The sequence below is a fragment of the Castanea sativa genome, chromosome 10 (genome assembly GCF_040712315.1).
Source record: "Castanea sativa cultivar Marrone di Chiusa Pesio chromosome 10, ASM4071231v1".
Lineage (NCBI taxonomy): Eukaryota > Viridiplantae > Streptophyta > Magnoliopsida > Fagales > Fagaceae > Castanea > Castanea sativa.
The window spans coordinates 10,482,739-10,498,209 of NC_134022.1; the positions used below are offsets into that span (position 1 = coordinate 10,482,739).

General features: G+C 34.2%; 2 protein-coding genes across 4 annotated transcripts; one reads left to right on the top strand and one right to left on the bottom strand.

Moving 5' to 3' along the window:
• Positions 1-2,449: 2,449 nt before the first annotated feature.
• On the top strand, positions 2,450-11,581 carry LOC142611808 (phosphatidylserine decarboxylase proenzyme 1, mitochondrial). The gene is made up of 12 exons (XM_075783955.1): positions 2,450-2,809; positions 3,569-3,657; positions 4,387-4,440; positions 4,581-4,646; positions 5,608-5,668; positions 6,614-6,723; positions 6,831-7,084; positions 8,710-8,816; positions 9,635-9,702; positions 10,097-10,174; positions 10,941-11,063; positions 11,296-11,581. The coding sequence occupies exons 1-12, from the start codon at positions 2,650-2,652 to the stop codon at positions 11,455-11,457; spliced, it is 1,332 nt and encodes a 443-aa protein (XP_075640070.1). The 5' UTR covers positions 2,450-2,649; the 3' UTR covers positions 11,458-11,581.
• Positions 11,582-14,052: 2,471 nt separating this feature from the next.
• Positions 14,053-15,180, bottom strand: LOC142612863 (uncharacterized). 3 transcript variants are annotated; one of them, XM_075785035.1, is made up of 3 exons: positions 14,909-15,180; positions 14,625-14,773; positions 14,053-14,338 (listed from the first exon to the last, which is right to left on the bottom strand). In XM_075785035.1, exons 1-3 carry the CDS (start codon positions 14,912-14,914, stop codon positions 14,320-14,322), a joined length of 174 nt encoding a protein of 57 aa, XP_075641150.1. In that variant the 5' UTR covers positions 14,915-15,180; the 3' UTR covers positions 14,053-14,319. The 3 variants fall into 3 exon arrangements, with proteins under 3 accessions (XP_075641150.1, XP_075641151.1, XP_075641152.1); XM_075785036.1 differs by having other exon boundaries at positions 14,621-14,773; XM_075785037.1 differs by having other exon boundaries at positions 14,615-14,773.
• Between the last annotated feature and the right edge of the window lie 291 nt (positions 15,181-15,471).

The following is a 15,471-nucleotide window of genomic DNA, read 5'->3' on the forward strand; positions in this document are numbered from 1 at the left end:
AATATAGAGGAGGAAATAAAATAGAAAAGAATGAAATATAAATAATTTTGTTTGGAAATAATACTGAGGAAATGGAATGAAATACTTTTATGACAATATTATTATTATATCTTTATTTTAAAATAAAGAGTTTAATATATAGATGTGTTTTGAAAGTTTTAGGGTCTATTTTGATGTGACTTTATTGCTAAAAACTGAAAATATTATAGTAAAATAATTTTTAAATGTATAAATAATGTCATGGAACTCAGTTTTAAAGTTGCTTTTTTGAAAAAAAAGAAAAAGAAAAGTAGTTTGTGGGTCTCGTGAACAGTGCACGGGACCCACTAAATTTTTTTTAAGGGAATAGAGAGGAATAAGTGTTTCCTCTTACTCATTTTATTCCCTCCTATTTAAACTCCCAAACATTAAAACTCTCAAATAAGGGAAGAAAAAAATATTTTAAAATTATTATTTTCTTTTCATTCCCTCTTCCCAAATGAGGGCAAAAGGAACCATATCGTTTGTCCTTGTGTAAGCCGTTTACCTTCTTTTTTTTTTTTTTTTTTAACAAAAGCCCTAAGGGCACTGCTCTAAGAACTATTTTTAGAAACATTTTTATAGAAAAATGAATAAGTAATTAATTTTATTAACAATTTTTTATATTTTTCATAAAAGTAGTATCAAAACTTTCCTATTATAGTTTTTTAATAATTGCTCTAAGGACAATCCTTAACATGGCCATTTTTTTTATCAGTAAGATGATATTATTAAGAAATAAAGGGAGGCACACGCCCCAAAAAAGGCTGGGATAACAAAGGGGGAACTGGTCCATCAATTTCCTTACAAAAAACCCACGGAGGGATGGAAGAGATGGGTTGGAGTCCCCAATTTGAAGAAATACATGCCCAACAAGCTAAGTGATGAACAAGCTCATTATATGATCGATAACAAAATGAAAATTTTGCAATAAAAAAGCAAGGAAAAAGGTTGCAGATGTTTGAGATAATGGAAGAGATTTTCCCCAAAGGATTGGAAGATGAGCAAATTATAGAATCAATGACAACCTTGGCATCTCCTTCAAAAATCAGAAACTTGAAACCAAAATTTATTGCTGTGGACATAGCAAGGAAAGTGGCTTTGGCTTCACTCCAAATGGGGGATTGAGAAGGTTCCTCTGTTGTAAGCTGTTTACCTGTTTTAAATTTTAATGTAATTTGACTATGGGGCAATCTTTGATTCCAAACACTGTGAATTAGCATGCCAAGATTTAAGCTTAACAAGTTCATGGGAGATTCAAGTTAACACGAATTGAGCAATTTAATAAATAGAGCAATTCAAGTTTGAAACTCATTTGAATAGTTTGTTTAGGCGAATGTCAATTTTACTAATTTTCCCTTCAAAATTTATGGTTGTAATTATATTTTAATTGTTGGTGATTTTGTTTAGAATATAGTTGTATACTTTGTTTGGAATATTATATTTTAAATATTCCATAAAATATGAGAATTGCTAACATATTTTTTGTGTCAAGTAAATGTGTAACAAATTTTTTTAATAGTTTATAAGAAACTTTTTTTTTTAAATTATTATAAACTTACAAACTAACACAGCTAATGAAATATCTAGCAAAAAAAAATAAAAAAATAAAACAAAAACACAAAAGGAAGGGTTAGTTTTTGTGTTTTACTACTGAGAAGTGCTACATTCACAACATTTTTACAACAAATCATAGGTGGTGTTATTGATTTAAATTTGAACCTAATACTAAAATTACTTTTTTGCCCCAACAATAACAACCAGTAACAATCTGCCACTTAGAATTTGTTGTAAAAATATTGTAAACATTCCATATCTCTTTACTACCATCTACCCCTTACCCTTTCTCATTTTATCCTCAAATTGGGGAGATTGGTTTTTAGTGACCCAATGAGAAAATATCTAAGCCTCATCAAAGTCTCTCACATTTTCCCCCTCTCAACTAAACAATGTAAAAATGCATTTTCCTACATAGTTTCACCTCCTCCTTCTCCATCCTCTGTCGAAACATCCCAAACTTCCACTGTGTTTTGGCAGCAATAGTCACCAAAAACAAGAATTATTTATTTATTTGTTTGTTACTGCCGATAAAATTTCCTCACTAAAGAGTTATTTTAAAGAAATGCTCTCAAATAGTGGTGAATCCTTATAGGGGCCGAAACACAACCCCCCACCAAAATGTTTTGAAATTTTTTAATTATATATGTTTTATATATATATATATATATATATTGATAAAAATATATTAATATACTTACAAGTTTTTTTTTTTTTAAAAGCAGTTTTTTTTTTTTTTTGAGAAAGAAAACTGGGAACTTTTATATATCCGTCTCGTAAGAATTCAGCAGACCAAAAAAAAAAAAAAAAAAATCCATATCGTAAGAAGCCCAATTTCTATAATTAAAAAAAAAAAAAAAAAACAACAACTAATGATGGGTCATAAATTTCAGGACCAAAGTGCTCCGCAAGTAAAACTTAACCACCACCACTAACAGTATATTTCCGCCGTTTAATTTAATTTGCCCCCGATTCAAAAAGTATAAAACACAGACGACGGAGGCTACAAAACCCTAACCAACCAGAGCGGTATTCCTGCAAACAGAGTGAGTTTTATTGATTAATTCAACAAATATGAAATTCAGGGCTTCATATAGGCTCCCAATTTTTCTTTACCGTGCACGCCATGGTTACTTCCACAACCAGCGTCGCTGCTTCACTTCGTTCTTCAAAAAGCTCCAAACAACCACTCGAGCCCGAACTTCATTCAATGGCGGAACTGGTCCTTCTCGAGGTCAGCCTGTCACTTCTCCGATTGTGACCTTCGCCTATTTACTTGAAAATTCCGAAACTAATTGTACATGTTATTTGTTTGGTTGCTTAGAAAATCCAAGAACTAAAAAAACAAATTGAAATCGAAACTTTGTAGTTTTACTTTACATTATCTGCTGGCCCTTCTCGAGGTCAGCCTGTCACTTCTCCGATTGTGACCTTCGCCTATTTACTTGAAACTTCCGAAACTAATTGTACATGTTGTTTGTTTGGTTGCTTAGAAAATCCAAGAACTAAAAAAACAAATTGAAATCGAAACTTTGTAGTTTTACTTTACATTATCTGCTGTTAATTTTCTACAGCAGTGTTTGTTCAAAGCCAAAAGCTACTTTTATTGAAATTTTTGTTGAGAAAATAATGATAGGCTTTGCTACCAAAAGCAGTAAATGTTTTGCAAATTTAAATTGCTGATATATGCCTTAGGAAGCAAACCATTAATTCTGAAAGATTATTAGCAAATGTTTATGATTGCTGTAAAATTTGAGTGGAAGAAGTTCAGAAAATTCGTGAAATCCTCAAAAACTAAGAAGAGGTCAGTTGTTTTTTTGTTTTTTATTTTTTATTCAGGTAATAATTTGCATGAGCAAGATACAAAAGTCTTAAAGAAGAAAATTAAATACTGTGTTTTTTATTAGAATTAATTAATTAAGTGATCATGATGATTAGCTAATTAGTTTTCTAATAAGAAGTGTGTGAAGCTCATCACTGAGGGTGTATGCAGGTGATTCTTTTTTGGTACCTGGTGCAACTGCCGCTACCTTACTTATGCTCGGTGTTCTCCATGCCCGTAGGCTTTATGATGACAAGAAGGTATGCATTGGTTATAGATGTGTTGCAACTTCCTTTGGAGGGGTGAATGACATCTTTGGGCTTTTATAGCTGTAGTTATGTGCTCCTCATGGATGGGCTAATTAAAATTATGTATGACACCAAAATAATTACATTTCAGGCAGGCACCACTCCTGACTAGTTTTGTTCATAACTGGAACAAATTATTATATGAAAGCTCCAGAATTAGATTGCAAAGTTGGGAAGTTATTATCCTCTAAGTTTTTGTTCCTCTTTGATAATGTCAGTATAAGTGCTCACTAATTTTGTAGGTTGGTTCAGAGCCACCTAAGAAATATAGAAGAACACTTGCCATACAGAGAGTTGTAATTTTTCTAACGTTAGTGTTGATTTTAATGGGGCAGTATGCAATGAATTTTTTGTGTGAAGTGTACTTCTAAAAGTTTTAGAATGGGGTACTAATTTTGAATTGGAAATGTGGTGAACGTACGTATTTTTATCTTAGAAGCAAATAGACTACACAGTAACATTAAATTTCATTCTATCCTGATTAGTCACCAAAAAGACAAAAATTCAATGTTTTGGAATATAAGTAAAATGTTAAAAAGTTATGTTTTGAGAGACAGAGAAGCACAAACGCTTGCCACTAAATGGAGAGGGTGTGTGTGCATTTTGTAATATATTTTCCCTACTATCAATTTTTTTGGTTGTCATTCATTTGTTTAATCTACTTTCCCCCCTTGATCATAGGTTGAAGAGGCACGAGAAAAAGGAATTGAATTTGAGTTCCAACCAGATGTAAAAGTAATATCTTTATAATCCTGCCCATTTATTTTTGTTTTGTGATTCTTTTGCATATTTTGTGGCCAATGTGTTTCATCTACACAGATGTACTCTTCATGTCTAACTTTGATATCATTTTTTTTTTACCTTGCCAACCTTAGGCATCATTTTTGAGATTGCTACCACTGCGCTCTATCTCTAGATGTTGGGGTTTCTTGACAGGCGTGGTGAGTAATTTCCTATTTTGTAAGCTGCAAAACTTAGTTATGATGTTCCTGTGCCATTTCAAGTTAAATTTTTTACCTGAATTTTTAACTCTTCCATATTGGATATTATTTTTCTCTTTTAATGCATGTTGTGGAGAAAATCATTGGAGAAACTGTCTTCAAACTAATTATACTTCATGGTGTTTGATTATTCACAAATATGTTTCAAGGATTTGACTATGATAACTTTAGGGAAATTATTTAGGATGTGTTACATTCAAGTATGGTTTCTTCTGTAAAATGCTCTCACCTATCGAAGGAAATTTTGATCATTATATTTGGAGATGGTTGATCAGAAGGAATGCGACTATAGCCTTAATACTTTTAAGATGCCATGTCCTGTAATTCATTAGTTATGAGAGTCAAGGATCTTCTGTTTGAAGCTATTGGTTATCTTTGATTCTTGTAATACTTATGCATCAGAAACTTGGCTTTGTCATTCTTTGAAGTTTGTTTTTGGCAAATTCTTTTGAGTCTCTGGCAGCAGAATTAAACTGTAATATGACAAAATCAGAGTATTTCATTTGTTAGATTAAAGAAGGGTCTTCTGTACAATTTGTTCACAATTCTGAACATGATGTACTTTTTTTCAATAAAACTTTTATTACCTATATAAAAGAAAAAGATTTCTACCCTTCACCCGTGATAGCTATCTGATATCCAATAGTTTTTCCTGCTAAAGTGGTTGGCAATAAATTTTTATTCCTATTTATGGTTAAATCACTGTTTTCATGTGGCTATTTCTGATGATGATTTTATGACTCTTGCTTTACCTTTCTTGACATGTACATTACATGTTTAAGAAACATCTGTCTTTTTATTTAGTAATTTTTTGCTCATGTTTATCCAATAATTATGTTATATTTCTATGATGTTATGTTATTTTGATATGAATTTACTTAGTGGAAGTAAATGTTCTTAGGAACTTCCTGTCTGGCTGCGTCCTTATGCATATAGAGCATGGGCTCGGGCATTCCATTCAAGTATGATTGTTTTACTTTTCTTTGTTATTGCAATTAGTTATACTGCTTTATTGTTACTTTACTTAAGGTTTATGACACTCTACTACCTCCAAGTTCAATTAGAATTTTGATGAAGTCATTGAAGTTTAGATTTGAGTAATTAAGCTTGAAGTTTCGTTAGTTTTTTTAATGTCATCCAGTCTCTCCCAGCTTTTAATTGAGTATGTAAAATTCCTTTCTTTTGTGGTTCTATCAAATCTATCAAAAATCTTCATCACCAATTGTTTATATCTTCTTAGAAGTAAAGAAAAAAAAAAGACATTATGATTTTAACTCAAAAGCACGAAGCACTGTCATACTTCAATATTCTCTTTTTTAACTTTGGTTTCAATATTGAAAGCTTAGGATTATATCTTTGGTGGAAAAAACCATACCATTGCCATGCTCTTCTTTCTTCTTCAACTCGTCAAGTCTCTATCATTTCACATAAGGGATAAATAGTTGGGAAAGTCTTTAGGTTTGATAGTGTGCAGGGTTCCTTTTTTTTGTGGAAATTAGAGAATAATCCCAAATAAAACCAAGACCAAGCGATCAAATTCCATCCAATTCAACTAGAGCTTCTTAGAGACTACTAATGTGTTTGGGATGGAGGAATATGGAGGGAGATTGGATGGGAAGATGGTCGAAATGTACTATTTTTAGCATATTCCAGCAATCTTCACAACTCCTTTCCCTCCATCTCCTGCATCCAAGCATAGGTTAAATTACTTGGAGCACTAGGGAACCTTTGAGAGCTTAATTGTTCCAATTGAAACTTTAAAGACTTGTTGAAATATAAGTGTAACTTGAAGTTACTGAAGTGTAGTGTACGTGTAGCCCTTCTTATTTTGATAGAATTAGTAGAATGTCTGCATTAATGGCTATACTCAAGAAGACATAAGAATTATGATCTGGTTTGCTTTACAGATTTAGAAGAAGCAGCCCTGCCTCTGGATGAATATCCTTCTTTACGGCACTTCTTTGTTCGCTCATTGAAAGAAGGTTCCAGGCCTATTGACAGTGACCCACGATGTCTGGTAACTGGTAACCAGCTTCTTGGACATCCTTTATGTCCAATATGTTTTACTCTAAATCATTGCTTAATGTTACTTAACCTGTATGATTGTGTTTCATGTGAATATAGGTTAGTCCCGTGGACGGTACCATTTTAAGATTTGGAGAGTTGAAAGGAGCGGGGGCTATGATTGAGCAAGTCAAAGGGTTTTCCTATTCTGTTTCTTCTCTTCTTGGTGCAAGCTCTTGTCTTCCCATGATAGCCCAAGGGGATATGCAAGAAGAAGTTAGTGAACAGGAAAGTACTGTGAAAGAGAAGAGTAAGAAGTCATGGTGGAGCATTTCATTGGCTTCTCCTAAAGTTTGGGATCCTGTATCAGCACGGTAATTAGATATTCATGTCTAATAATTTTTTTCCTCAATCTTTAACATGATGCAGATAAGGATATTCATGATCACGTATAAGTATGCTTATCACTAATAGGCACAAACTGATTTTTCTTTCAGAATTTATTTTCCTAGATTAGCATCTGAATATGTCACTTATTCTGAATCTATTATGTTGCAAATGTGTGTGATAGAGCCTTATTTTTTAACTCCCCAATATAATTACCATATTATCTCAAGGAAATTTATTGTAGTTTTGGACTTGTTCATGTCATTGGAAATACAAAATATGACATAGATGTAATGAAAACATTAGCACAACCTAGGCTCTCTTTGATTGAGAGAATCAAACATAAAAATAGAACTTTGGTGCATTTGCTTGTCGCAGGAATGTGTGTGTCTCACCAACATATCTTTTCTTGGTTGAACTTCTTTTCCTTTAAATCTTATCCATTTTTGTCATTTTCTTTTGTTAATGATGACAATACATCATGAGTAAGTTGAGGGCTGAGACAATTCCTAGAAAACTTATGATAGAATGCAAATTTCTTTTTTACTTTCCCTTTGCCTTCCCCATGAACACCTTTTCCACAAGGCCTTCTTGAAAACTAAATTAATTCTTAAGGATTTCATAGGGAATAATGAGCATTGGTTTCATGTAAAAGGTAGAGTGTACTTTGAATGGTTTTGGATCTTAAATGGCTTTTGAGGTCCATGTTGTTGATGGGGATTTAATAATTACTTTAGACAACAAGTGGTTTAGAGTGATGTTTTTTTTTTAAGTTCTCAATCACAATTTGTTTTGGTTCAGTAATGAATAAAGGGTGCATCTGACCATGTGAATGATGAATTGATTTCATCAATACCCCTTCATGTTTTTTTTCAAAGTGCGGATGTTGGCAACAAAGTCAAGCTGGATTGTCAAATCTTCATATTCTTACAATTAAAATTTTTGCATGTTTTTTAGTATTATAAAATATGCATATTATGTAATGTGGAATCTGAGATCAACCTTATCTACGTGGGATTAAGGGGTTATTAAGTCTAGTAAAGATAAGTGAGTAAATCTTTTGAAAGGAAACATTAATAATGTTCTTTAGGATTTAGAGCATCTTATGTACTTCATTTCACTTGCGTGTTGGAAGGTACTGTGGCCACTTCCACCAAATGTTCTGTAGATCTCATGGTCTAGGAATATGATTTTTTTATTTTATTCATTTAGAAATCTCATGACTTCAGTTAACTATGGATTAAGTTCACAACTGAATTTTTGCAATGAAAATGTCATTCTTTATTAAATTCTTTAATTGTCATACATGACCAATTCAATGAGAGCAAAACATGGATTCATGAAATTATCAATTCCTTCTCCAATTTAAGAAATTTGCATTTAGCTTCAAACGTGATCTAACACATAACTTTTCCTTGCATGTGTTACATACCTGCATTTTGTACAACAGTCTGTGTCTCTTTGTTATCAAGTTTACTTGGTTTGTCATTTAGTCTTTACTTTGGATAAGTTACTTACATTGTACTTTATGCCCACCTGCAACTAAGTTTTTCTGCTTCCACAAGGTGAAACGATATACAAGCTAATTTATGCATGAAAACTGTCATTGCAGTCCAATGAAAGGCCTCTTTTACTGTGTAATTTACTTGAAGCCTGGAGACTATCATCGCATACACTCTCCAGCTGATTGGAGCATCCTTGTCCGCCGGCATTTTTCAGGTAAACCTTTTATTGGAGGAACTTATACATTTGTAAGGTATAGGCCAATATTTTTTCTGTGATTAGTCCAATGAGCTCTAACTCAACTGACACCCCCCCCCCCCCCCCAAAGTTCTAGGTGGGGGGTGAGGTCATGGGTTGAAGATCCATTGGGTGCATGTGTAACTTACCAATCTCTCTCCCACCCCCCCGCCCCCTGCGGGTGGGTGGCTCTCTAAATGTTGTGTTATGTGCCTCTCTTCTGTTGACTAATATGCTCTATACAACATACAGAATTATTTTATAATGGAGAAACCTACCAAAATGGTATTAAAAGTTAAAACAAAAAGTCAAAAAAGAATACGATAATATAAAGGACAAAGATGTATAAAAAACTCAGGTGGTGAGTTCATCTTGTGGAAATCTTTTCTTTTCTGGAGATAAATTCAAAATTAAATCTGAGTTGGTAAGTCTTGGAATCTAAGAGTGATAACTCATGTCTTTTCTTGATATCCCTTGTCATGAGTGTCTTGATCCCCTTCCATCCACAGTGCTCCCTGCTGACAAAGATCTTTCAGCTAATGATTATGTCCATATGCTTTGGAAAATTGACTGCTTGTGTATGCAACTATGTGCATATCTTGTAATAGAGACAACATTAGCTAACAGTTAGAACATTAAGAATAATTAAATATTAAAATGTAGATTGTAAAGTTTCCCTATTCATTTATATTTCACATAATCTTTTTACTTACAATCAGTTCTATTCTGTCAATATTTGATTAATCTGATTTTCTTTTTTGCTTGTTATCTGTAAAATAAGTTTATTTACTTTGCAGGTCGCTTATTTCCTGTGAATGAACGTGCTGCAAGAACAATAAAAAACCTTTATGTTGAGAATGAAAGGGTAATTCTGATTTTCATTTTATATTAACATGTTGGACATTTCCCAATGTTCAGTAATGCCAAAACTCTCTTCTTGCAATATCTATGTAGTTAATATGTGCTTTCAAACTGCCCCTTTTTCCTCATTTGGAATAATCATGTGGTTCATCAACTGCTGATATGATTCAGCAGCTGCAACTTGTTTTGTGTAATTGGATATTTCTACAGTATTTGCTGATTTCCTGCCAAGATTCTTTTTGTATCTGTCATTGCCATCAACCATGTGCCTCCAAATATTTATTAACGTTCTGAACTTATCAAAATTTTAATTTGTCATGTTTGGCTCAACGATCGTTTTCTTATCTTTGTGAATAAGTTTGGGTTGCATGGATTCTCAGTAATTCTCATGTCACCAGGTTGTACTTGAAGGTCTATGGCAAGAAGGGTTTATGGCAATGGCTGCAGTTGGTGCTACAAATATTGGGTCAATTGAGGTTGGCTCTTTGCAGATGATTTCATACAATCTCTCTCTCTCTCTCTCATGTTTTTTTTAGAAGGACAAAGTTTGTTTGGAGCCTAAGTCTTCAACCCACACTAGGAAGATAACATGTGTCTCTATCATGTGCAATGCACATGACTCAAAGTGATGTGCATTGCACATGACAGGGACACATTTCATTTTCCTAGCCTAAGGCACCAAACATGCTTGGAGCCGAACTTTGTTCTTTTTATAAAGTTCCCTTTTGTGCACACATTGGAAGGCCCTTTTTACACTTGTGGGTTAACAATTAGAAAAAAGAAACCATTGGAAACAAACTTAGCTACATGTAGACAACCAAATAGAATGCAAGCCAATGGCTGGCAGTGCATGGTGTTTTATCTCATAAAAGTGCTCAATTATGGAAATCTTCCTTTAGTGTAGCTTCAAGGAAAATGAGATACAATAGTTGATGAGAGCCACTTTCTGCCTAGGTGCAAGCTAAGATTACCAGATGATCCCATTTTTGTTAAGCAAACATCATGATTTGTTTAGAATAGAAGTAACCATGCTACATTGACAGTTGGAATTGAAGTATGTAATTTGTTAGATTCCCTCTGTTTTGGCCAGTGAGCTTTAGATCAAATGGCACTTCTTCCTTCCATGATAATGGGATGAAGCATGAAGTCATGGATTCTATATCCACTGGGTGCGTGTGTAACTTTTAAGAAACAAAAAAAAAAAAATTTAAATCCTCCTTTGGTGTAACTTGTACATGCCAGCTTTCAATTGAACCGGAACTTAAGACAAATCGGCCAAGAAAGAAGTTACTGCCCTCAGAACCTCCAGAAGAACGGCTTTATGAACCTGAAGGTGTTGGTATGATGCTGAAGAAAGGGGATGAGGTTAGAGATGCGCTAATTCTTTCTTATTTTTTATTGCTTGATAGCTTCTCCTTTAATTCCTGTAATAAGGACCAAAAATTGGCTGGTTAACAAAACTCATGAAATGGAGGTCACTAATTTGAATCTCCTCTACCAAAATTTATTAATAATATTTACAGAAGAAACAAATTATTTAGTCTTCAGTCATCTCGTCATTTTTTATTTACTGTTTTTTATGCTATAACCCTTTCAGGTAGCCGCTTTCAACATGGGATCAACAGTGGTACTTGTCTTCCAAGCCCCCATATCAAAATCAGTTGAACTTGGGAATTCCTCTTCAGAGTTTGAGTTTAGCATCAAACGTGGAGATAGAATCCGAGTTGGGGAAGCACTGGGGAGGTGGCATGATTTGTAACAACAATTATGGTGCACTACATTTATGAACTGTTCGGGGAAGCTAATAGAAATAGAATTATATACTTATGATTTTTGTCATAAGAATTATATCTTTATGATCAAGCAGAGATCTAACTTGTCTATTGTTTGTATGCTTGTCTGCGTGAAGTTAAGTCGTTTAGTAGTTAAGTAAAATTATTCAAAGAAAAAAAAGTAGGTCTTAGTGCAAATTTCTAAATTCGACCTCCCCAATTATAGGTCACCTTAGCTAGAGGTGCAGTATCATAAATATATAACCCTAATTAACCAAATTATAAAACTCGGTATGGGGACAAGCAGAGCAGAACTGAAGCAGGCTTCAATTATTTTTCCAATCTTGTGGATCAAGGATGTCCTCGTAAGGCAGACTTCGATTATCAAAATCTAGAATTAATGGTGTTAACCCTTAATGTCAAATGTGTGCATTTTAGCGATGCAAGAACTTTAGTTCCACGCAGCATGTTGCAGTACTACCACTGGACGCTGTAGTCTTGATCTACTGCAAACTGGAAGCCGCATATCTGGATCTGTAACGATGGTTGGGAAAAATAGAATAGTTTATTGGTTTACAATGATGTTTGGGAAGGTCATGATAGTCCACCAGTTTCATTGGCAAAATCTCTACTATTTGCTTCCCTTATTAAGTCTATGCTTCCTAACTTCAGTCAATATCATCCCTTTAACTTCCAAGACGTTAGCTACTTCTGTTATAAGTTTGAAATGCTCTCTAACAGCTCCTCCACCTTTGCCTCTACTGGCAGTTGATTCTCAGTTTCTCACAATATATTACCACCTATCTATAAAGATCATCCTGAAATGAATATTTGTCTGAAGGAAGGAAATGATGTTGCTAAACAGTGGTAACTTATTTGATATTTCCTTCTTCCATGAGAACAGGTGTAAATCATCAAACGGAAGAGAAAAAAAAAAAAATTTTAATGAGAGAGAGAAGAAAAGGATAGTGTGTATCTTACAAAACGAAGGAACAAATTATATTATCCAGAGGCCGAACTAGTTACATAATGTTAGCATTATTTCATTATGCCACTCATCCATTGTATTCTTGCCTGAACAGAAATTGCACTCTCTACTCTTCTAACCATAAAAATAAAAATAAAAAACTCAAAAATCAGCAATGATTCACATGCAAGCATTACAGAGTTGTGATCGTACTTGCAAGTTGCAAGCTATAGAGAATTTGGCATCAGCATCACAGAATTTTTGGACATAAGAGTTCTACACGATTTCAACATTTTGACATTTCTGCTGCCAAGCTTGAGCAGTAGCAAAAATAGTACCATTTTTAGGACTGATTTAAAGCCTGATTCGATTTTAATAAGAATTTCTGGCCCTGAAGTTTTGGCTGAGGGTGAAATTGCCCCCACAGTCATGCATAGGTGCTCAGAAACTTACATGACAGCCTAGGTACCTTCCTCTTTTCCTCTTTTCCTCTTTCATTTTTAACTTCTTCAAGGTTGAACACTATTCTAACACTGTACAACCCATCAAACAGTCTCGATAAACCACCTGTAATTCCAACATCCCATTCCGCTGAAATCAGGTCATCTTTGAGCTTGTTTGACAGTGTGACAGTGAATCTTTAATCCTAACTCGATGCTCTTTTTCCACTCAGCAACTTCAGACATACCCCCAAACTCCACCCCACCCCTTGCCACCTAACTAAATTCCAAGGGCTCCCTCAACCCTTATTCTAGTGCTGAATTTTGAAAATTCTGGTAACTAATTTGGCAGCAGCACCATGGCAACTTGGGGACACAAGCTTTAGAGTAAGTTAACAGATCAAATAGGTGACTTACACCATGCAATGGTGAAGATCACTGATTCTCTATATGCTTAATTTACGTTCATAGAAATAAACCCGGCACAAACCATAGTAGCCCTAAATTTCATTAGGCTATGAATTGCATACTACATCAAATGTGCCAGATCAATATACCTAAACCTTACGAATGCATTTCTCCATAAAGCCATTTTCATCACCATGGCCCTTGATATTTAAAGTGTTTCACAAAACCATTCAAGTGACAGATCTACTCAATTTGTATGATTGCACGCAGAAAAGCATCAACATGAACAGTTATTAGCACTAGTTACCCAAAAAAAAAAGAAACAAGACAATAAAATCAACTAATTTAATCCACCCTCCTGCATAAAAACATAAGGGCCACTCAAGTAAGTCAATAAGCATCTTTTGTGAGTTCTTCTTGAGAGCCTTTAGTTCATCATCAAGATAATGAAATGGAATGACAAAGCCCTTTACAAAACCCCTAACAAAAAGTTCCCCGTGCTTATTTGATCCCCCTATTTTTAACTCACACACAATATGCAATTTGTTAACACACATAAGAGTTCGCAAGATACCTCAAAAAGCATGTCCAATTTAGGCATAAAAAATAAGAGTGCACACAACAGAAGATAAATCTGGCTTCTAATGATTGCCAACAAATCCAATTTTAGTTCCAATCTATCTAAAACAGATATAAGTATAAATGTATGATTCTACTTGTTTAATGAGAAGAGCAATATTATTGTAACTCAAAAATGCCAAGACATAAAAATGGACAAAATCTATCCCAGTAAAGAAATGTAAGTACAAAGTAAAACTCCAAATCAGCTCACAATGAAATCCAGGCAACAATGAATATTGAATTGAAGTGCATGCATATCATTTTTTAAACAACCCATATAACAGAAATGGAGTTTCACAGCATTTACATTTATACTTTACAGATCTGTTAAATCCTTTTTCTTTTTTCTCTTTCGCCTTCTTCACTAACAACCCGCAAATCAAATCCAAAAGCTCTCAATTCTCATTCTCTCTCTATATCAAAACTTTGTTCCTGAAATAGCAACACCAAAGATCCTTTAATTAAATTATTCCAATTCAGTACCTCTAGATAGAAGTACCAAAGCTCACATTAAGATTTTACATTAGGCACAGTGAAGTGGATTTTGTTTTTTTTTAAAAACCCAAATATAAATTTCTATTAATTTCAAAACCATAATTTGGTATCAAGTGTTTGAATTTTGGATTTTCAAATTGTACCAATTTCAATAACATGAAAATTACTGTTACGGTTAAAAAAATAATTTAAAAAGCAGTAAAAAAGGCACACCTATACCTACGTCTGTTTGGAGTAAGAAGAAGAGGAAGGGACACGTTTGGTACGGAACATCATGTATCCAACCGGTAATACCACTCCGATCATCATGATGGCAGCTCCGATTATGTATCTCAGTGGGCTCGGCGGTTCCACCTCTATTACAGTCCCGAACTGCACACGATCATAACCCCACCGCCCCCACAAAAATCAAAGTTAATCAATGTAAGTAAAAATACCAAAAAAGAAGAAGATTAGAATAGAGATCTGGGTTAGGTAGATTGTTTTAATAGAGAAAGATAAACTTACAGGCATTTTAAGATTGTAGCTCCTCGCGCGTGTGGGGAGTGTTTTTATATTGATTTGAAAGTTAAAATTATATGCGATTGAGGGATTTGGAGGAGTTGTTTGTTATAGTTCTTTCTTCTGCCGAAGATTGACTAACTAGAAAAGAAAGGAAAGAAAAGATCGATGATGGTTTTGGTAGGAGAGAGGGGGATCTGGGACCTGGGCCTGGGTTATCTCTCCGGTGAAATTGGTCCAGTGAGGCTTCTTCACCACTCACTTTTAGCCACGTAGCTGATTCTGTAACGCTTGAAGTGTGTTAGTACTGTTGGTAGTTTGGTACTCTCGAGAAAACCAGACAGTGATTAGCCCAACTTAAATCTGAGCCCATCTTGGGGGCTCGGCTCGGGCCTATTGTCGCCCAACCCCATAAATTAAAAAATAATAATAATAATTTGTGAAGGCAGGTTTTGTCTAATAATTTTTGTTATGTTTCACTTACATCGAGTCAAGGAGAGAGATTCCAACTTGATAATCCCATTAGACATTTAACTGAAAAGGGCTGCGTTTTGCGTTTTGCGTTTTGC

Excerpts from the sequence above, each read along its gene's own strand:
- LOC142611808 (XM_075783955.1), top strand. The coding sequence starts at position 2,650 with ATGAAATTCAGGGCTTCATATAGGCTCCCAATTTTTCTTTACCGTGCA. Across the intron at positions 3,658-4,386 it reads GGCTTTATGATGACAAGAAG|GTTGAAGAGGCACGAGAAAA; the intron begins GTATGCATTGGT and ends CCTTGATCATAG. Across the intron at positions 4,441-4,580 it reads AGTTCCAACCAGATGTAAAA|GCATCATTTTTGAGATTGCT; the intron begins GTAATATCTTTA and ends TGCCAACCTTAG.